The 24,141-nt window shown below is 40.6% G+C and overlaps 1 protein-coding gene across 1 annotated transcript in view; it reads right to left on the reverse strand.

Annotated features, from left to right (window-relative positions):
* The window catches only part of ABCA1 (ATP binding cassette subfamily A member 1), a 148,539-nt gene that overhangs the window by 82,262 nt on the left and 42,136 nt on the right, over positions 1–24,141 (reverse strand). The window contains exons 4-6 of the mRNA XM_069106082.1: positions 22,002–22,143; positions 21,310–21,428; positions 4,024–4,145 (exon numbers count right to left, since the gene is read on the reverse strand). Coding sequence (XP_068962183.1) covers positions 4,024–4,145; positions 21,310–21,428; positions 22,002–22,143 — 383 coding nt within the window. The remainder of the gene's footprint in view (positions 1–4,023; positions 4,146–21,309; positions 21,429–22,001; positions 22,144–24,141) is intronic.

The following is a 24,141-nucleotide window of genomic DNA, read 5'->3' on the forward strand; positions in this document are numbered from 1 at the left end:
AAAAATTTAAGCTATGAAAAAAAATTTCCTCCATTCCCCCCCCACAAAAAACCCGTTTCTAATTCTACTTTGTCTCTAGGGTGTTTCACCACCACCACCCACCACCATCCATCATCATCACTAATATTTATATAATGCCCACTATGAGCCAGGAACTTTACAGACACTATGTCAAATGATCTTCATAACAACCCTGAGAGAGGTAGGTGTTGTAATATTAACCCCATTTTACAGATGAGGAAACTGAGGCAGAGTTCAGTGACCTGCACAAGGTCACATAGCTAGTGAGTGTCTGAGGCTGGATCTGACCTCAGGTCTTTCTGACTTCAAGCCTGGAACTCTATCCACTAGGTCATCTAGCTGTCTCCCCAAAATGATCCTAGCTAGCATTTATGTAGAGTTTTTAAGGTTCGAAAAGTGCTTTGCAATATTATCTCAATTTGATTATTTCATTATCCCATTTGATGCTCACAACTACTCTGAGTAGGTGCTATTATTACCCCCATTTTGCAGTTAAGGAAACTGAGGCAGAGGTTTTAAGTGACCTGAAGTTAGTATCTGAGATAAGATTTGGCCTCGGGTACTCCAGACTTCAGGTCCAGAACTCTGTGTACTGCATGTCCTCAGGCCCAATATACCAGTATTTTGCAGTTCACATTTCAAGATAAAAGTATCCCATGACCAAACTGGTTTGGAAAATGCTGATCCACTGCTCTGAGCTTTTCTTCCACTTGTGCCTAAAGTGTTATCTCTGTTGCTCATGTAAGACAGTGCAGCAGCAGTCCTTCCCATTCAGGCAGAGCCTGTTTCCAATTCTTACTCTCTTAAAAACAGGAGCTCTAAGTGGCTCATTTAATTGGTATCTAGGATTTGGTCTCTTGGAACCAGTTTAAGTCAGATAAAAGCTTATAAATTTAATATCCCTGATAAATTCAGATAGGGTTTGAACCCAGTTACCTTTTCCAAGTCTATGAAAAGAAATTCCCACCACTGAAAGTACATCAGGAAACTAAGATCACTGATGTCCATGCTTAACCCAGGTAAGACAATAAATTTCCCATGCTCTTCAGAAAAACCCACTGGTCACAATGGGTGGCTACAACAATTATAACTCATAGAATAACAGGATTTCAGAGTTGGAAGGGCCTTTAGAAATCATTTGGATCAGTCAGGTGGCAGTGGATAGAGAGCCGGGCTGGGCATCAAGAAAGACTCATAGTCCTGAGTTCAAATCTGGCCTCAGACACTTCCTAGCTGTGTGACTCTAGGCAAGTCTCTTAACTTCAAGTTTCTTCATCTGTAAAATGAACTGAAGATATCTCTACCAAGAAAACCCCAAAGGGGCTCATGAAGAGTTTGACACAACTTAACAACATTAAAAAAAAATTCAGAGATCAATTAGCCTCATCCACACTTGGAGACAAGAACACCCAGGTCTAGCCTTGTTTATCCATTGTCAAACTGAAAATCTTCTGGCAGTGAAAGGCCACACTGCCTAGGAAGGCAAAGGCAGGCCATTCCACCAAAGGAGATCATTAACTCTTTAGAAGTTCTTTCTTACACTGAACCCAAATCTGCCTTTCTACTCTCCAACTTCCACCCACTGCTCTGAATTCTTCCCTCAGGGCCTGAACAGAACAAGCCTAACTCCACTTCCATATGACAGACAGCCCTCCAAATACTGGAAGATAGATAACGTGTCCTGTACCCAAGTCTTCAAGTTAAACATCCTAGAAATGTTTGCTCCTTGAACCAATTCTAACGTCCCCTTAAGTCCCTAGTCATCCTCTTACTGCATATTCTTTTTTTTATATAAGCAATTGGGGTTAAGTAACTTGCTCATGGTTACACGGCCAGTTATTTCTGGGTGTGGTACTAAGTATCTGAGCCCGGATTTGATCCCCAGGTCATCCTGACACTGGAGCTGGTGCTCTTACTCGCTGAGCCACCTGGCTGCCCCTAAGCAATTGGGATTAAGTAACTTGCTCAAGGTTATACGGCCAGGTGTTTCTGGGTGGGTGCTAAGTGTCTGAGCCCGGATTCAATCCCAGATCATCCCGACTCTGGAGCCGGTGTTCTCACTCGCTGTGCTACCTGGCTGCCCCTCTTACTGCATATTCTTGAAGAGGTTTTTATCTGGTAATACTTTTTCTTTAAAATTCTGATTGGATTATTTTTGTTCAGCTGTTTCAGTAGGGTCTGACTCTCCATGACTCCATCTTGTAGAAATGTTCTACAATTCAGACTAGGCAATTCCACCCTCACCTTGATCCCCCAAATGCTCTTCATCTATTTTAGTACAGTTTTCAAGCCTCATGCTTGGGACAAACCAAAGGGAAGGCCTAAAGGTTTCAGTCCCTGATGGCCTTTCCTTGTGTTGCATAGTTCCTGGCCTACCACTAGTTTCATCTCATTTTTTTCTCAACTGCCAGGCAATGTGTCATTTCCAGATGCCCAATCAGTGCACCCCAATCAGACTCCTTCTAGTGCCTACAAAATCACTCTACAAACAAGTTGGGACCTAACTGCCATCTCTGTATGACCCAAACAATTAAGATGCTATTGGTATGGATTTAAACACTTGACATTTGTATTTTTAATTTAGTGTTTATCAGAACATGGCAGCTTGGCAACAAAAGGGGAGTGGGGGGGGGGGGATACCAAAAGTACTGTCTTTGGAATGTTTCATGGCTGTATAATAAGCAAGTGCGTACCCATGGCTGGGTAGTAGACTGTGACTATGAACAGAACCTAGATTTAGAGCTGGAAGCAACCTTTGAGGTGATCTAGCCCAATCCCCTCATGTTCAGATGAGAGAACTACAGCCCAGAAAGGGTTTAAACGCCTCACAAGGTCACCCAGAGCTGAGGGAGATGCAGAGCTACAATCTGGATCCAGATATCCTCACTTGGACTCTGGTGCATTAGGAGCAAGAGTGCTAGAGAGTGAATATGGCACAGGGCCTGGAGTCAGAAAGGTCTGCATTCAGTCCCACCTTTGACATTTATAGCTGTGTGATCCTGCGGGGAAAAAACAATTGATCTGGAAAATGAGGGGGTTGGAATTAATGGCCTCCAAGGAAGTTCCCTTCTAGCTCCAAATCTGTGGTTTTATTATTTTTCATCATTTAATTTTTTAAAATTCCACATCTGAAGAATCAATGCCAGTATTTTTCACCAGTTCCACTGAGTACAAAAACACTTCAGATTATACTTCTTCCCTAAATGGCTTTCAGTAATGGCTAGGACATCTATCTTAGGAACCTGTTCCCAGATGAGTGCCCTTGAAAAGACCATAAAGCTTCTCTGTGGACTGGTAAAATATTTAAAAAGCAGTATGTTTTGCTATCTCCACCGTCCAGGATAGCTATAGTCATTAATGAAAGTGCAGAATATTATAAGATTTTAAGATGAAAACAGTCCACACAGACATGGCAATAATTGCCTTCCTTAGGAAAAAAAAAAAAGCTATTCCTCCTTATTTCATCGATTTATTCCATTTCTTTAAGAAATTTTAAATCATTTTAATCTGTCTTCACAGAAAACATTCTGGCTTCTGATGCTGGAAAGTTGTGATTCCCAAATTTGGTTTTCTAACACCCCAGGGTGCTATCAATTACAACCTCAAGGGATATTGTGAAAGTCTTATAAGAAATTTGAAAAACAACTTAATAATGTCTTAGTTCATTTTAACTTAAAATATAATTTTTATCATACGAGTACTTTTAGGAGAGTGGGTAATAATTTATATTCTAATTGAACCTTTGTCCCCATAGTCTACTACTCCTTCAGCCTACTAATAAATACTCATTTCCATCAAATGAATCATTGCTATGGCATTGGTAAATGTGAGTAACAGCAGTGAAAACGGGTAGGAGCTGAGCAGTTAAAATTAGTCAATCACTCTCCTTCATAGTCAGTAGTCAAGGGGATTTTTCATTTCAAGGTAATCTTTTCATTTCAAGGTAATGTTTCTACCTGCAATTCAGACTCATTGAGGAAATTGGAGATAACAGTATTCTACCTGCTGGAGACTGATATCAGTGTCTAGAACTTCCTCCACAGCTGGAGAGGACATGGTGATGTTGTGCTGTAAAAATCCAGAGAAGGTTTCATTGTCCACCAGGAAATCCTGAAGCTTCATACCTATCAGTTAAAAAAAAGATAGCAAATTTTATTTGAGTTGATTTTATGAACTTGTCTGGTTGTGTGTGTGTGTGTGCGCGCGCACGCACACACACTCCACGCACACTTGTGCTGGATGATGGGGAGAGGGAAGTAGGCAAGGGGAAGAAATAACAGTGTTAACACAAGTATAATCAATATCATATTGCTCGCCTTCTCAAGGGTAAGGAAGGAGAGAATTTAGAACTCAAAATTTTAAAATATGAATGTTAAAAAATCAAGTGTAATTGGGAAAGATTTAACAAAATAAATAAAAATGTATTCTTTAAAAAAATAATGTCGATAGCTCTAGTTTGAACTAATAATCCTAGTAGAGTTCATTTCAACACAACATGAAAAAAAAATCCAGTATTTTCACCAGTACAGGCAGGATACTGGAGGGTCATTTTAACTGCTGAAGTGTAGTCTGTATGTTCTCACACACACACACACACACACACACACACACACACACGAATCTTTTAAAATGATCCTCACCCTTCAACACTGCTAAATGGCCACTTACCTTGTTCTAAGGCAAATGAAAGGAATGGCAGTTAGAAATCCTAACTCCTGACCCATGGGCCTATGCTAAAAAAGTATTTTCAACTTTCCACTGGGCTCCATGAGCTGACATTAAAATCCTTCACTTTTATATAATGCTATGTACTTTGCAAAGCACCTACACATACATTATTTCATTTCTAATCAAAACCACAAAGGATTCTGGAACAAATTCTGGATGAGTTCTATCTCAAGAAAATATCAAATTAAATATTACAAAACTTCTACAGAGGGTCCCTTTCAATATCATTCTGCTCTTGCATGTTTTCTTAAATATGAGTTATTTGATATATATTTGATAAATACAATTCAATTCATGAAAATGTGACAAATTCAGTTTTTTTTTGGAAGCATGCCTATTGTGTAAATTGAGGCACATCTCAAGAGCACCAGCTATTTAAACAGATACTATCATCTCCCCATATCACCATTTCTCAGTTTTTAGGCTTTCTGACCGACTTCTGAAACCCCCCTTTGAACAGGACGTGAGACTGAACACACTTCTCATTCTGGCAGAACACCTCTTTCTGGCTTTCTTGCACTAGCATAACAGCTGCTAGTCTGGTATACCAAACCCCATGGGGAACTTAACTTTTCTTTTAAGATGGGAAGCAGTATGATGTTGCAGAAAGTCCTAGACCAGGGGGTCAGCCTGCCTTGGTCCCAGCCCCATAACTCTGAGCAAACTTTCACTACTCAGGGCCTCAGTTTCTTAAACTGTAAAACAGGGGGTTCTGTCCTAATCCAAGGTCTGGAAGCTATTTAAAATTTCATGATTTGCACTAAGGTAGAAATAAACTATGAGGTTCCATTTGGATGGCCTCCAATTCCTACCCTCGTCCTTTTTTTACTAACAAGTTTAATGAGATGAAAATAAGATATTTAGGGTTTGACTAAACGAAATTATCTAGGTGTCTAATGTACCACCACCCAACTAATTACAGCTATCAGAAAACCAGACAATTTCTAATCATATCTTTCTCAAATGCTCCTCTCCCATTTTATTCATTTCCCTAAATCTCTATAAGGACTCCTGTCTCCTGATAATTAATTTTTATTTTTTTAAACTGTAAACTTTAATAATCATTAATAAAAAATAAATATTCTAAAACACAGAGAATAAAAGATTCTGCATGAAACCATGAACTTGTACATGCACAAGTTCTATATGTAGTTTGGATTTTGTTAAATTTAATGTCTCTGAATGGCTTAATAAAGTTTATCGACTGACTGGTAATCACAAAACTGATGTTTGTGTACCTTTCTGAACTGTGTTAATCTGTGTGTTTTTAATATATTTTTACTGATGCTCTTTTGGAATCTCTGTCATTTGCCATTAATTCACCCCCCTAACCCTTCACTTATTTGTTATTTGTAACAAATATCTTGATGCTTTCTCATAATGTTTTTACGTTCTAGCAATGTCACAATGTACACGCATGGTCTAGAATTAAATCAGGGAATTAGGTCAGATTGGAGCAACTACAAATAGCTTATGGTCAAGCAGGGAGATCTCCTCTGCACCTAGGCTGGTTCCTGACCCAGAATCTTGACATCAGTGACTAATTTCATGGTCTTCCCCTGTGGACTACAGCAAGTCCCAACACAACTCCAGAGATTCCATTTGCACCAGGATCCCTGGTTCTTTTCAAAAACAGATCCCTATTCCCAGAGATCTGCTAGATTTAAAGCAATAAATAGCAAACAGCATTCCAGGCAACTATAAAGGGAATTAAGTCCTCTAGGGTGAATCAGTCCTGTAGCAAGGTATTGATTCATAAATTTTAGGTCCAGGGTGATGAGTTTATAACCTCAGAATACACAGCCACTCAGGATTGGTCAAGCACATCCACCCACTGGCAAGCAACTGTTCAGTAAGCTTATGGTTCCTCCTGGGCTACACCCAATTTTATGTGGACTCCTTTGCCCCAAAGGAAGAGTTTTCTGATAACCCAGTCAAAACCCCAACTGCAGCCCCAAGGGAACTTTAAGTGGTTTGGTGTGAGAAGCTGGCCCATTTAGCACTTTCAATGCCTCCAGACCATGTGGTGAAACTCAGCTGCCAAAAGAGTGTGCTGAGTGGGTTTATAATATTTCTCTGCTATTGCAAATAGGGATCTGTGTTTAAGGACAGCTGGATGTGCTCAAACTTTGGATTGTTTCACACTGAATCCTCCAAGGATGAGAAAAAACATCTAAGGCCCTTATTCTCCAGTTAGTCAAAAACAGTTGGTGAGTTTCCGTGTCAGAGTGTTATGCAAAGCCTTCAAAGAACTTACAGTCCAATGTACTTACTTAAACAAAAATAGGTGTGCCTATGAAACTCAGCTCAAATCCCACCATCTGCAAGAGAAGGGCTTCCCCAGGCCTTCCTTCCCTCTTCCTTCCTAGTACCTTTTCTCTGAGATTACCTACAATTTACTACGTGTATCTTGTCAGCAAAAAGCTGTTTGCAAATGAGGGCAAGGATGTCCGGCCCAAAGAAAACAATGAAAAAAGTGTTCTGCTTTGTTTTGTCATCCACTCATCCTATGACTCAGCACAGGCTAAACACCTACCCCATTAGCTGAGTGTATTCCCTCTTCATTTCCACTTTAGATTTCTTCAAGGCTCAGGAAAGATGCCATTCAGAGACATTCACACAAAGTGTAATGCCACCATCCACATGAAGCCCTTCCTGACTCACCTCCCAGTTGCTAAGGCTCTCTTTTCTTCTCAAATTACCTCATCTTATCTTATAGATGTGCATTTCATATGTCCAACAGAATGTAAAGTCCTTTTAGGAAAGGTCTATTTTTTTTCTTTGTAGCATGACCTTTGTATACAGTAGATGCTTAATAAGTGCTGAGTGTGAAGAGAAAGCAAGACATCTGAAACACTGCATACGATCTGTGCGTCAAAGAAGTGACAAATAAGAAATGTTCATGTCACCTTGCAGAATGGCTAGGGAGAACTGAATCATTAGTGTGAGAATTTGTAATGGACTGGTTCAGACACAAGCAGAGATAGTCTCTAAAACCACAGAGATGCATCACTCCTAGCTAGAGAAGGGAAGAGGCCAAGATGAGTCAAGGACTGGGCCTAAATGGGCTGAGTCAGAAATGGGCCATGTGCTTCAGCGGGTTAGACACAGAATGCATTCACAGTGTTTGGAATATTGGGAAGACGGTATTAAATAAATGAGTTGACTCCTACAGGCACAGTGGGAATGATCAATGTTTGCAATGGTTCACTCCAAACCCAGTAAGTGGCAGAGGGTAGTTGATCCCCTCTTCCAATTCCTCTCCCTGACTGCCTGCTGTGCTAGTGCTGAATTGTGCATAAATGCTCATCTTCCATCAATAGAAGTCCAACTGTGATTGCACACTGGAGACAGCTAGGACTTCAGCCGTAGCTATTTTGCAGAAGTGGCCAGAGAGGCAGCTAACAACACTCACTAAAGGCTTTCCCCAATTTGGGACTCTGGACACATACATGAAGACCTTGCTTTGGAGAGTGGATCCTACGTGGAGATTAGGAGGGAAGGGAGCAAACTTAGCCAGCTCTGTAATTTTGATCACTGCAGGCACCACCTCTACTAGCACAGACCATAACCTCTCCATGCCTTTATTTCCTATGTGAATATTTCCTATATTCTTTCCTTAAAACCATCCACAGGGGTACTACCCCGCTGGGCTCAAGATTTTCCTCTTAGTCTGATATTGGGGGGTGTACTAACACACCATGCAGACCGTTACTTCTCGTTCTCCAGATGGCCTGCCAATTTTCTTTCCTAGTCATGAATGCCCTCAAACATGCTACCACACTTTACCACTTCAAAACACCTGGAATCATGGAATTTCATAATTTACAAGAAGAGGCAATGTAATATAGCAGATAGAAAGCTGACTTCAAAACCAGAAAGATCTGGGTTTGAGTCCCACCACTGAAACATACCAGCTGTGCAAGTCTCTAGGCAACTCTCTAAGACTAAATTACTGACAAGGGGGCAACCTGCTTTGTTCTAGAGTTTCTTCACTTGGGAATTCCTCATACTAATACAATCACAGATTTAGTCTCTATCTCAGCAGGAGAGAATAGTGATATTAAAAGGATAAGGGATTTTTGTGGAAACAGTTCATTTCCCAAGAACAATCCAGCCCAACTGACTTACATTTAAATCTGAGTCTAACTCTTACCCATTTGTAGTACATGCTCAAGAAACATAATTTTGACAGACAAATCTAATAGGGTCTCCATTTAGCTTTATGTCATAAATAGAATTTAGACTTTCTGAAAGCAAGGGTCTGTTTCATCTTTCTCTGCATTCTCAGTGACATGACAGAGTGCATGGTGGGAGGGGTAGAAGTGAGAGGCTTAATAAATACATGTTTCTTTGGGGTTTTTTAAAACCACTCTCAGAATTCATATAAACACCCATGTCCTATAATCACTGTTCCTACATTAACAAATGCATGAAGCTTGGCCCAAGTTTGAACCACAATATATGTTAGGGTCCACATTAACTCACAAAGGACTTATTATATGTTTCAGTGGGAGGATATTTTCACCTCAGTAACATTACTGAAAGTATATTTTGTTCACATGTAAAAGTTAGGGTATCTCAGATTGTATGTTAAATACAGTCAGTTTCATTCACTTAGTATAGTTTGCTTAAAATCTGTCTCTCCTCAAACATCTTAGGACACTTTGACTGGACAACTTGAACTTAGCACATCCTATTATATACCACTCATATGGAGATATTTAAGCACCCACATTTTGCTTAAAGCTTTGTCTTATGAGAACTCTCTCTCACAATGCCTAGCATGGTACTCTTCACATACTATTAAGGGTCTCACTGAATTTGCTGAATCGGGTAGAAATAAAGAAGACCCAAGAAGAATAGTTTTTGTAAAACAGGCCTCTTTTTATGTATGTCTTTTTTCTTTAAAGGGGTTTTACTTTCCCTTAAGATTTCATTTACAACTTTACCTTCTGAGAGGACACAGCTAAAGAAAGTGGCTGGTTGGTCTAAAAAGGGCATTAGGAGGGAGGGACAGAGGTTGCTCAATGCAACATTTTCCCCAAACTGGACCTGTTTGCACCAGCACTTTTATAGCTTCCAAATATGGAACTGAGACTAAATGAGAACAATCTTTTTCATGTAAGTCAATAATCTATAACAAGTCAAAAAGGCAATCATTTGCTCTGATGCTAAAATGTGCATGTCACAGAAGCTAATGGTGATAATTCTAAGAAACAAGTACTTCAGGATAGTACAGACCCCAAAAAGCTATCAGCTGTTGCTAACTGGTCAGTACCTCTGCCCTCTTATCCCTCTGGGTGATGGCTCAGGCTATCTGGCATTCCTGGAATGTACTTCCCCCTCGGAGCAACCCCTTACTCCCAACCTCCACCCGATAAAATATATCCCCTCTCAATCTGACCCAAGTCAACCTGCTCTACCAAGTCTTCCCTGATGCTCCTCCTAACCCTATCCCAAAAACCGATCCCACTGTCCTCAGTGTTCTCAAGATTCCTTGTGTTGACTTCTCCTTTTTACTTTTCACATTTTATCAAGCTTGTATCATTGCTATTTCTGCATACATCTGATTCCTTATTACTGAAAACTCACTAAGGTGGAGTACTGTGTGCTATGAGGAGACCCAAAAGACAGAAATATAGGGTCCCTTCATTCAGGAGCTTAGAGCTCCTTTAGAGGCAGAGACAGGATCAAAATAGATGGAAAAATTCAAAGAACACCTTTCAGGAAAATTTACTACCACACCCCTCCCTCCATTCCTTCTACTCGTTCCCAACTTTCTTCCTTTTTGAATGGCCTCTCTGCTGACCATCCTGGACCAGCGTTGGTTGAAATTTGAGGAAACACCTTCACAAGCAGGCCTTGAAGGAAGGCCACTGGATTCTCTTGCAAGACAACAGGCAAGTCTGAGGCTTGTAATGAGAAAAGAGGAAGGAGATGGAGTGGGGGAAGTCACCCTCCCTGCTCACTCTGGATGAGTGTGCTGGGGTTACTATCGGTCAGTGCACTCTAGCCCACATCTCTGGTTTCAAGAGCTTTGCTGTCTTTTTTGTACTAGCAGGAAAAATAACCACCCTGCAATCATGAAGTTTGAAGAGAAGTAGGTGGGGGAGGAAAATTCAAGAAGGGGGACAAGCAGGAAGCAAGCACAAAGAGAGAAAACAGCAGCCTACTACTACCAGTTGACAGTGTAACTAACCACAAGAAGTCCTTACAGAATTTAGGGACCACAAAAGTATGGTCAATGTTGATACTGCTAAGGGACGGAGGCGCAAGGGGATGCTTTAAACAGTCCGCTTTGAGTCCCAGAATTCAAACTTCTAGCCCAGTTCAAGATGAATTGAGACATTAATGTTTAACGAGATACTTAGAGATTTCATGCTATAGAAGTTTAACCTACCAGATCTTGAGGAAAATCATGTCCTAGCATTCTTTGTAAATTTATGCAGTGCGGTAGAGACTTTCGTGGTTTAGAGCTCCTCTTTCTCCTCTGCTTATGGCTATTTCCAACTTACTGAGTTTGATAAACAATCTATTTGAGAAACCTCTCCTGTCCCAAAACAATTTTAGTACAGATTCCAGAAAACAGAAGGTGGGAGGGAGAAAGGATGGGCAAGACTACTTGGCCCGATAAAATGAGCTGACTCCTTGGAGAAAATGGATAGGATAGGGGTGAGAGGAACACAGTGCCAAATTAATGGGAGCTCTCCCATCTCCAATGCCAATTATGTCTCATGGAGAATGAGATCCTGCTTCTAGAGCTGGATACAGAAATTAAGGGAAACAGGGTTTTTCAGGGCAGCAACATGGTATCAGGCTCAGAGTAAACCCAAATGGTTTTACCAAAAACAAAAGCAACCCATTGCATTACATCACAGAATCTCAGAACTAAAATGTTTATTCTCTTAGGCCAACTCAGTGTCCAACACATATCTGAGCAAGGATCCCCTTTCTACAACATTCCTAACAAAAAAATCATTCAGTGTCTGGAGACCTCAACTGAGGGATAAAATATTATTTTCCAAAACAGTTACCTAGATCTGAGTGAGATCTAGATCATTTTCAAGATTTTTCCCCCTTCTCATAACTTCTACATACCTATTGCTCATGAGGCCAAGCAGATCAAGGCTAACCCTTCCTCCAAATAAGGATCCTGCATGTCAGGGTGAACATTCCAGTTTTCTTTCATCTTTATCTCAAGGGGCCTCCCCATCCTGGTCCCCACCCCCGGGGATACTCTTCAGGTTCCTGATATCACTCCTAAACAAACACTTTAGACGTGGTTGACTACAGGTCTCCTAATGCCCAAACCCAGTGTACGCTCACTACCACACTGGAGGATCACTCCAGATTCCCACTCTGGAAGTTTCTGAAGCTCAGTGTTTCAGTGGCAATAGCCTTTATCTACCTCTCAATAGCAAAGAAAACAAAACAAACTGTATAGATACCTAACTTCAATATATCCAAGTCCAGAATTGCAAAAGTACATGAATATCAATAACTTGTTTAGGAAACTGTTGTGAGTTTTTCCATTTTAAAATCTAAATTTTTAAAATAAAATAAATTTGACTGACAAATCTAACTGCTACTCATTTCTAGCCCTACCTAAATCCAACCCACGATGGAATGTGAAGAAGCTTTCTTATAAACTATATTTACCTATAGTAGTAACAGTAGCAGGGCCACCACAAAGAACAAAGTAATGTGAAAAAGCCTGAGAATTGCAGAAGGGAGAGAAGATTAGGATTCTATTCAGTTCAGAATGGTCTTAACTACTAAAACAATGAACTTCAGAAAATTAGCCAATATGGAATAATCTTCCAGCACAGTATAATGAAAAATACACTGGATTTTGAGTCAAAAGACTTAGGTTCTGCTATGGAGGACCAATGTGAACTTGGTAAAAGTCACTCTCTTTAGGCCTTGATTTTCTTATCTGAAAAATTAGTGGACTGGTTTCTCCCAGCTCTAAATCCTACGATTCTTAGACACAAGGCAATCTACAGAACTACTCTACTGAACGAAGCTATGACACAATCCATGTAAGCACTGTTTATGGTCTCCAAGCTAGGAGCTGCATTGCTTTTTTCTTTTTTTAAGCTCATATTTATTCCTCTCTAGGCATTCTCCTGCCTACTCAGGGCCTAGCCACATGCTATGCAACATGGTAGTAGTAGGAATAAATGTCTCAAATCTTATCCAAAACAAAGTTATACAAGCTCTCTCAAATTTGTGGCTGTGTCCATACTATACCAAATCTTGTATTTGCTTTTTATGAAAAGTTAACCAAGCAGAAAAAGTCATGACAATGTCTTATCAAGGCTAGCTCTAGCCAGAATAACTAAGGAGGGGATTGGTGCTCCTGGAAGCCCCTGTTCATCCCCCTTACACTTACCCACAACAACCCCAATCTCTACAAGACATTTTCCCTTTCTACCTCCTCATCCAGAACCCGCTCTCAGCAAAGATCTGAATAACTCATTCACACTGAAGTACTAATCACAGTTAAACTTGAATAAGCATCATGTGTTCTTGCTGTCACTGTTGCTAATACCTGGAATTCTTTTATTCTGCTGGGTCCTGGTCTTCCAATTGTTCTGTCCCACCAAGGAGAAAGCAAATCTAACCCTGGAGGGAAGCAGACAATGGGAAAACCTGCTTTTGATCATAGTTCACAGAGGCAGAGCAAGAAAGGACCTCAGAAGCCATTCAGTTCACACACTTTACTCTGTAGACTAGGAAACCCAGAAGACAGAGACATTAAGTGATTTGCTCTAGGTTTTCACAGTGATAAGGAACGAGTCGAGGATCTTCAGATTCTCTGGCTCCAAACTCAGTACTCTTTTCCACTATACCACACTGATGTTTACTTTTTAAAAAAAGGTTTTTTGGAATGGAATCATGGCACATGTTGTTCTATGATTTAGTTAAATTGTGTTTTCTGTTCCTGCCTGGGTAAAGCTGACCTTTGATTCAATTCAGTACAGACAATATTTCAACACATCAGTATAGTATTGCATTGCCCTCCAATAATCAGAGTTCATCCCAGAGCTGAATTCTGTTCTGAATGAAGGGATCATATTTCTGGGAAGCTGTTTTAGGGAGCCATAAACTCATTCTCTATCCTTAAAGCCCTCACCATCTGAAGAGTCAAATCCCAAATGAGAACTTTTGGCTGAAGGATGAAAGAAATTATCATCATCCAATGATAAGGTGGGGTTTTTTTAATCCATTTTGATGACATACTGTTGACAAATCTGTTATAAAGCCCATTAATAACACAACATACACAAAGAGGATTAAGAGTAATAGAGAAACAATAGCAAATGTTTCAACTTCAGCAACCCATCCAAATGGATGAAATATTAGCAGACAGGAAAGTAAAAGCAGCAAGGAACACCGTGCTTCCAACGAGAACCACTATCCAAGGACAAAGCTCTCAAATAAAATTGTTAAGTGGATGGAAATTTGCGATCTATCTTCAAAGCTCTCTCATCTTCCTTCATGCCTCTTTTCTCACAGAGTTCATCCCTATCCCTTCCTTTAAGTCCTGCTGCAGAGTCCCCTCTCTTCTCTATTTCATACACTGGCCTTCCTCTGAAGTGCTTGAAATTTCTTAATTACTCTTTTTCTCACCCCCAGTGAACTCTCATGCCTTCAGAGTAGACTATCTCAGCTAGTTATTAGTGGAAGAAGCAATAGTTTAGACCACCATGACAAGGTATGAATGACTGATAAGTCAGTACTCCCAATAATGTGTACTTTGAAAGCAAAATTCGTTCAACAAATTTTTATTAAGCTCTTGTGAAAATATAAGGAATATAAGAAATAAGTAGTCCAGCTGCTAAGAAAATTGTACTCATTTTTAACTTGTTAAGATTTAGGTTGATCTTGTTAATCTAAAAGAACAAATCTCTAATTCTTGTTCTGTTTATATGAGTCAATCTCTGGTACCATCTTGGCTCTTTTCTTATTGGTCTGGAAATCCAGACTGAGTAAGTCATCTAATGACCCAGGCTCTTCGAGACAAACATGATCATCTTTTTAAAGAATGACAAACTTTTTTTTAAAGTTTCTATAATGACAACTGTTGTCATTATATTAATAGATGACATTTACATAGTATTTGAAGGTTTGCCAGTGTTTTACATACATTATGTCATTTTGCCCTCACGAGGGCATTGTAAGGTAGATGCTGCAGGTATTATTGCCCTGGTACAAATGAAGGAATAGAGGCTCAATGAAGTTAATGTTATGAACCCAGGTTTTCCTCACTCCAAGTCCAACACTCATTCATGGTGAGGTCAGTTATGCTTCTTGAGGAATATCCAGTTCACACTTGCTGTGCACAAGGCAGTGTGCCCATATACCACGGGGAATGCAAAAATGAATGTGTTCTAGTATTCAAGGAACACACGGGAACACACTAACAGAAAAGATAAGTGTGTTGATAGCTACAGTACAAGTAAAGAAGTGACGAACGCCCCACCTGAGAGAGCAACAGTTCCATCTGTTTTCCTCTCAGAGGTTTTTGCCTTCTTAAGCAACATTTCCTATATGGTCCAGGCCTTTGATGGAGCCATTAAGATAAGGATTTGGCTGGGTTCCTTCCAAAGCAGTCCTACAGATTGACCTAAAACTAACAAGATTAAATTTAATGAGGTTAAATGTAAAATCCTGTATTTAGGTTTCAAAAATGTCAATGATCTGCCAAAGTATAAGATGGGGAAAACCCACATTAATAGCAATCCGTGATGCAAAAAACTTGGGTATTTTCGTTGACTACAAGATCGATATGAGACATGAACATGATGCGGCTGCCAATAAAGCTAATATAAACTTAAGTTCAACTATTAGACTAAGGGATTTGATTGTCTCACCCAAATACTGCTGACTGGACCACAGCCAAAGCACATTCAAAGGAAAGTAACCAACACAGTGAAGGATGTAGAAACCACATCATGTGAGAAGTGGTTTAGGGAACTGGGGATAATCGGCACAACAGAGAGGAAACTCTGGAGTCACAACAGCCATCTTCAAGAATCTAAAGAGTTCTCAAGAGAAACTGGACATACTCTACCTAATTCCAGAATAAAGAACAAGGGGCAATAAGTCGAAGGCACAAGGAGTCACGTTTTCCACTTAAAGAAAGAATAACTAGTAACTGGAGCTGTACAAGATGGAACAGTCACTCAAAAGTAACGAGCTCCTCCTAAATGAAAAGTGTTCAAGTAACTGCCAAAGATGCTACAGAAGGGATTATTTCATCATGTATGAGACTGGGCTGTGGACGTCCATCTCCAGTCGTCCGGATCTATGTCCTGTCACTGGACCCAGATGGCTCTGGAGGAGAAAGCAAGCTGGTGACTTTGCATAGCCCTTCCTCATTTAAATCCAATTTACTTGCAAGTCATGATATCACCTTCCTGATGCCACGATCCTCTCCAAGAAGGAAGGACAAAAAACAATAAGACTGCACTAAATGAAGGCTAAGGCTCAATCCAACTCTAAGATTTGATGAGTCTTAGATTTGAAGCATATATAGTGATGCTTCTGAGTAACTGTACAACATTAAAATATCAAATGCAGGAAACCAACCTATGGAGTGATAACATAAACTTGGGATGCCTAAATGCAGATGTTATGGGTTCCAGAGAAGCTGTTAATTCCACCCTTCATTATTTTGAGACCTTGGCATTTGGGGGCTAAAGGTGGGACATGCCAAGTATCAAACAGTAACAACCACTAAGAAAAAAATCAACATACTCGTATAGGGTAGGGGAAGAAGAGCTCATCAAAATCCCTATGAAAAAAAGTAGAGAAGAGGGAACAAGTATTTATTAAGTGCCTACATACCAGGAGCTATGCTAAGTACTTTGATGATGCTAACTTGTGAAGGTCCTCCAAAACATGCACTCATGGTAGCTCTTTTGAGTGGCAGAAGTAGAGAAATATCAAGGAAGATCTTTTGAGTTGGCAAAAGTCAGACGACCTTGGAATCACAAGATTTAAAACCACTTAGCTAGCTGAGTTTTACTATCATGTTAGAGCAAAATTTGGAAATGGAATTATTCTTGAGTATTGCTTGAGGTCCCAAGGAGAATTTTGTTTTCTCTCTCATGGAGAAGTTGTAATGAAAAAGCCAAGCTTTAACTTGCAACATGAAGACAAACCCTCCCCCAACTGACAGCTGCAGAGTCAGGCTGGACACTGACAGAATCTGAACCCAGGAGAATACCTATTTGATACCACTAAGCAATGCACCAGATACCATCTTTGGGACTGCAAAACAAAAGGCAATGAGGCAGGGGAACAAGATGCAAAGAAATAACAAAACTGCTTAACAGCTGCCCTTTTCTGTGACAAGCTAAACCAAATTTTCTTTTCCTCCTGTCAAGCCCAGGTGAGCCATCTGTATTTCACTGAAGCAGACCTCCACCGAATCCCAGTCTATGCCAAATCACATCTTTGGCAAGTGTGCCCTGTCTTGGCTCCAGTGTCCCTAGGCACCATGACCTTTCATCAAAGGCCAATGATTCAGACTGGCTAGATTTTATGGCCTGTGGTGACAAGGTTCCAGTGGACACCAGGAAGACCTAGTGAGGATGATTTTACAAAGATAAAGGAGGAAGAGAGTGGAAAGGAAAAAGAAAAACAGGGAGGTGAAGGAATGAGATGCTTCTTCCTATCATCTGGGTTGTCTCTTAGTCTTACTGTGCTGCTCAAAAAGAATTAAATGTCTGAAAGCTAAAATCCGGAACTAAAGCCAAAAAATGCTTTAAAAATAAGGTCACATCACTATTATTTTTATCTCACTACTTAAAAATTAAGGTCACATTACTATTACTTTTATCTCACTACTTAAAAGATTTCATCAGTGTAAACATTCAATCTACCAGCAAAGAATATAACGCATTCCTTAGAAAATAGATGGTCTTCATGAAAAACTGCTGCAGTCAGAAAAAATTATTCTTGTAGCTAACGTTCTAGTGATGGAAGGAGAAATAACAGGATTTGTGGGAAGGGTGAAAGTGTGAGCTAAGATGGCATTGAACTTGTGAATTTGGGTCGTTGTAAGCATGTTAGTGTGCCCCTCACAGTAACAGGGCTCAGAAGAAGGCTGGGTCAGGGGGGAAAGATCATGAGCACTGTTTTGGACATACTGGCTTTCAGGTATCTATGCGCCATGCAGGACTGAACTCTGGAGAGGTTAGGGCTGAATATATAGATCTGGGAGTCATCTGCATAGAGACTGAGAACTGAATCCAAAGGAGCTGATAAGATCACCAAGTGACAGAGAAAGTAGGAAAAGAGAAAAGGGCCCAAGGCCAAATCACTGGGCTACGCCCACAGCTGGCATGACAAGACTGAAAATATAGTTAGAAATGACTAGAGTTAAGAGCAGTCAAATAAAAGGAAAACCAAGAGAGAACAGTATCAAAAAAATAAATAAATAAAAGAGACCCCAAAAGGAGAAGGTGGTCAATAGCATTGGATAACTACAGTCAATTTAAGAAGAAAGAGGACTGACTGGGAGGGATGTGACAAGAAAACAAGGGTAACTTGGTAGATATCAGTTTCTGCTGGAAAAGGAGGCAAAAAAACATCACCTGTGCACGAAAAGCAAACAATAAAGATAACAAGGGTTTTAGAAGGGCAAAGATCCTCAGGATAACCTACAGAAATCTTCCACACCCACATTCAACAACAAAAATTAAATCAAAAAGAGATCCTGGTGATAACATAATCAAGGTTGTCCAAACATGTTTGTAAGGTTTTCTGCTGGAATTTCCCATTAGGGGAATAAACAAGGATAGTTAGAAGGCTTTCCCGTGACTGAATTCTAGGGCATGAAGACAAGAGTTTAATGATGAGAAAAACAAGGAAATGCCATAGGGCCACAGACAAATGAACTGCTAAGCCTGGAATCTTAGGGTCTCCCCCTTCACAACACACACACACACACACACACACACACACTTAATTGGCCTACTAGTGGAAGGAAATATTCCAAGTGAAAACCTGTGAGTTCACAAATAACATACACATAAATAGTTTCTCAAATGGAGGAGGTGCAAATAAAAGACTAGATGAACACAGATGTAGTCAGAAAACCCAGGTATGAAGGCAAATATAGTCATGTTTTCAGTAGAAATATTCCTACAGATTAAGTCACATCTTTAAAGTAAATGATTCAATCTTGATGCCCACTAACAGCTCAGGTGAGTAGAAATAATTTTACCCTGGCAAGCTCCCTGCGGTGTTGCTGGAAATCTCCAACAAGTTGTTGGTTCTTGCTAAAGATAAGTGATGTGTCTGTACATTTCCCTCTAGACCAAGATCTGGCTCAGAGCCACTGCAAGAGCAGAGAAAAGGGGGAAGCTATTTAAGTTATCGCTGCAGGGCTCCTCACTTTTCTCGAGCACCATGGCACGCAATCAGCAAAAATGGGAAGCACCAAGGTTCCTGAGAGGTACCTAACGAGTGCTGACAAGAGGCAGTAAAAATCAGCAAGTTTCTCCTCCTGGTTCTGCAGTGAGTATAAAACTCTTTTGCACAGAACAACTGTGGGATGTGAAAACCCGGAAGGTGCCTTAGAATCCAAGACTGATACCCCCAACTTTTGCAAATAATGATGACAATAAAAACAAAAGCTCACATTTTTTTAGCTGCCCCCCAAACGAGGAAGATGAGGCTCAAGGAGGGAAAAAAGATCTGCCAAACGTCAAATGAGGGACTAAGCCAGTCTTACTACTCAGATCTCTGGATTCCCAGGTCAATGACCTTTTCAAATCTACCAGGAGAGTTGCTGCCATGATTTCTCATGCTCAAAAGATGAAATGACAGTTTTTTCTTGGGAACAAAACAGCTCTGTTTCCCAGTTAGCCCCAGCTAAGATCAGAGACTGAATAACTGCTCCACTCCCCCCCTTCCCCAGAGGCTGCTCTATCTAACAGTAAAGCTTTCTGGCAGAGGGTACCCTGCTGGGCATTCCAAAATGGATTATTGTTTGAAAAAAGGATAAAATAATCTGACCCCTGTCTCAGGCCCAGCAGGCATATAGGTGTTGGTGATCTCACACTTGCAACAGGGCACAAGTCAGAGGAGAAGAAGTATACAGAGTAAAGAACACTGCCTGCCTCATGGTGCCAGAACTTAGAAGCCAACCCCCTCATTTTACATCTGAGAAAACTAAGGTCCAGGAATATTACATTATTTCCCAAGGTCACAAAGATAGTTAAGTCAGAAACCCTGGCAAGTCACTTACTGCCTGAGTGAGTTGATAAATTACTTAATCTCCTTTGGTCTCACCTCAGTTTCCTATTCTGTAAAAATAGGGGTTTGGACTTAGAATCTAGAATCTATATAGAGCTGAGAGAAATCTCAGAGTCTAAGTCCAAGAAGCAGCCCCTTCAACCACCACCACTACCCCACCCCACCCTCCCCCAAAAAACTTGACCGTTGGAATATGCAAAAATGGGCAAATGAAAGTCATCACCTCAAAAAGTTCAGGGGAGGAAGATTTGTAAACTTTAATTATGAGCCTGAGCAGCTCCTTCCAACTACCACTCCCCCTCACTCCCCCCAGCAAAAAAACAAACTTGGATGTAGGAATATGCAAAAATGGGCAAATGAAAAAGTCATCACCTTAAAAGGTTCAGAGGAAGAAGGTTTTGTAAACTTTATTTATGAGTTTGACTCAAGGATGTGAGTTCACCCTGGGAATAAAATTGAAGTATTTGACCAAATTTAAATAGTTGGACATATTTATCAAGGCTGGTCGTTGGATAACCGAAACACAATCTGTTGCCAAGACCCCTAGTCAAGACTTCTACTTATAAGAGTCAACCAGAATTTATGTTCCACTGATACAGGCCCTCAGAACCGTTACTGGAGATATTCACCATGGTGGTGTAGCTCATTCTAAATGCACATTCCACAATCTGCATGGCTCACTGTCTCTAACCTGTGACTCATCTCAATTCTCCCTGGAGACTATAATTTCACATTCCCTAGGAAAAAAAAAATGCATCAACTATTTTAGGTGACTAACCCTCTCAGTTCTTCTTTCAAGATACTTAACACTAACAAGCCAAAAAGTGTAACCTTAAAGCCCAGTAGCTAACTAGCTGTGTAGCCATAATCAAATCACTGCCTCTCTCTGGGCTTCAAGCTTCCTCCTCTGTAAAAGGAGAAGACTGAACAAGATAACCTCTAAGGCCCTTTGCTGCTGAGATATTCTGGGATCTCTCCTTGAAGGAAGGGCCAAAGTGGGTCACCAAGTCATTTGTGCTTAGTGCCCTAAGCTATCCTACCACCTTCTTCAAGAGGCCCTTCCCAGCCCCTCTTAGTGCTGGTACCTTCCTTCTGAGATAAGTTCCAATTTACCCTGTCTGTATTTCATATATATATAGCTCCTTGAAGGAAAGGAGAGCGTTTGCCTTTCTATATATCCCTGGATCTTTGCCACAGTAACTGTTTAATAAATGTCTGTTGACTGATAGAATCTTTTACTAAAACAGTTCAATCACAGAGCAAACCAAATTTTCATCTTACTTGAGTTGAAAGTCCCCAGCCTCTGCAAAGTTCCCAAAAGCTTCTGTGTGTCCTTCATACTGGTGTCTCTCTGGCTATATAAGAGGAGTCTCCGAGCATCTGAGAACAGCCGTGAAAGACTGCAAATGGAGAAGAAAAGAAAAGAAAAATAGGAATTAGGCATATAAATGTGCTAGGCCTATGTCCCCACAAAATAATTCACTTTGATATGGCTGCATAGTCTCTAACAATAAAAGTGGTAAAGGGGCTTATCTTTTGCATATCTGGCCACATCTGTATTGCCAGTGATAATGTCTACAGACAGTAGACTACTTAAAGCACATGGTGGCATCAAGGTCTTTATGCAGTTCTTCTTCCCCTCCTTTTTGGAAGCTCAGATCTTGAGTTGGAAGGAATCTCAGAGCCTATCTAATCCAATACTCCCTCCACCATTTTATAGCTAAATCAATGAAGTCTAGGAGGTTAAGTGATTTGCCCAAGGTTGGACAGGTAGTATTAGAGGTGGAATTTAAACCTTCAGAGTCGTGGTTCTTTCCATTAGTGTTGCCTGTCATGCAAACTCCTCTGAAAAACAGCTTTGTCCAAGTGTGACCATTCAATACTCCCCCAGAGTAACATAATTCTCATTTTCTGGGGGATATGGTCAACTGTCAATTCCTTGAGGAAGGAAGACAATCTCATCCAATACTCACATGGACTTGTCGAAGTTTCCAACAATACCAGGAGATTCACCAGGGGTTGGATAGCGGAAACAGGGGTTGTTGGCATTGCAGATGATTCCCTGAACCCAAGAGAGTGTCCCTGCAGACGGCATAGCTTTGTTTGGAAAGTGGCCTGTTGAAGTAAGGGAGAGAAAACCACAATGGGAAATGCCCTTGGGAGTCCCCATGGTCATTTCCTGCTATTCCCCAATATGAACTCTTTTTTCTTCAGATTCAAACAGTCATGTCCTCCCCATAGCATACTGTGAGCCTCCCAAGATCAGGTCATACTGCTACACACAACTTGAAATTTCTCCCCCTTCTTTTTGTCGATTTAAACAACCATAGAAGTCAGAAACTCTGAAATGGAAACCTGCCTCAAAGGGAATTCAGAGATCATCTAGGCTAGGTATTCTTAAAACTTCTCTGCATCCTGTACCCCACTGATACCCCTCATTTTGAAGCCTCTGGACCTCTTTCCAGAATCAGGTTTTTAAATGGCATAAAATATACAGAATGATGAAAGAAACCAATTATATCAAAACAGCTATCTATAGATGTATATATGCTAATATAATATAATGTATGCGACATGTATTGTGCATATATATGTGTGTATATACATTTGCATGTGGTGCACACACACTTGCACACAGAAGCTAGGTGACGAATTCCTGACATAGGCCAAACTTACCTCTTAAGTTTTCATGTGACCCCTTGGGAAAGTTACCTAACCTCTCCCAGTTTCAGTTTCCTCACCTGTAAAATGAAGAGTCTGGTCCAGACAGCCATGAAGGCACCAGTACCTTCCAATTCTAAACCTTTAATCTTAGGATCCTTTCATTTTTACAAATGTGAAAAGTCAATTCCATAGAATTGATCATTTGCCTATGGCCACAGCTTATTAGGGGCACAGACAAAATGAGAGCCCAAGTTTCCTTACTCCTCTCCTCCCCAGTACTCTGCCTCACACGAGGTCTGCTCCCTTTCAAAGTCAACTTTGTCTCACTTTCTCAAATACCCAACCCCCAGGCCACGCTCTTATACAGCACTTATGTGAGTCACACAATGATGGTGACACCTGGTATCTGTACCACAGCTCAGTAACTGAGGATTTTCATATAATTCCCTTATTGAATTCCCCTGGATGAGGAAAGTGAAGCCTTCACCCGGTCAGCTTCACTATGCTGCCTTTCTCATAATCTAACAGCCGATTATGTGAGATCACAGAATTGTGGAGCCTGAAGGAACCTCAGTGATTCTCTAGTTTAGAGATGATAAAACAGAGGTTCAAGTTACCTCCTCAAGGTTGTTTTAGAGAGGGACTTAAACAAAAAACAACGATCAGAACATAACAAAAAGATTATCTTCAAACATCATCATGCAGACTCTGCATTTGAGAATTCAATCTAGAAGAAGTCCGACATAGGAATAACTAGTATGCTGGATTCCAAATTTCCAAGTTTTACACCAGTTCCCAATGGCTATGCTTAGGCAATGGATCATATGCTTTACACTAGAGCCCATCTCCAGCAGGGTGACCAGAGCTTTGCTCCTAGGCACTGAAAGCTGAAGGCTCGGACAGACCTTTCAGTTCTTTGTCAGCACAGAAACGATTGCCTTTACCACTTAGAAAGCCAGATAGCTCCCTTCCTCTTCCAAAGAGCTATTTCCCTGGTCTGCAGTGGGTAGAGAGGTGAGACAGACTCCCCCACCCTGCAAGGACCACGCAATGGAGGGCTATTTTATACCACTCGCCAGGGCTCTTTATGTATAACTTTGTCTAAGTATAAAACTTTTCAGTGACATCTCAGGTCTATATATTTTGATTAACCTACATTCAAGTCAAAAAGCATTTATTAAGCATCTACAAATGTCAGGCCTTGTGCTAGCTAAGTGCTGGGGATGAAAAGAAAGACAGAAAGACAGTCCTAACATGAGGGAATTCACACAACATGCAAACAACCATATACAAGCAACACATATACAGGATAAACTGGAGATATCAATAGATGAAGGCACCAGTATTAAAGGAGATCAGAAAAGGCTCCTTGCATAAGATGGGATGTTAGCTGGGACTTGAAGGCAGGCAGGGAAACCAGAAGGTGGAAATGAGGAGGGAAAGCATTCT

The sequence above is a fragment of the Petaurus breviceps genome, unplaced genomic scaffold (assembly GCF_028583685.1).
Source record: "Petaurus breviceps papuanus isolate PSGF00001 unplaced genomic scaffold, PetGlider_PUasm1.0 138, whole genome shotgun sequence".
Taxonomy (NCBI): domain Eukaryota; kingdom Metazoa; phylum Chordata; class Mammalia; order Diprotodontia; family Petauridae; genus Petaurus; species Petaurus breviceps.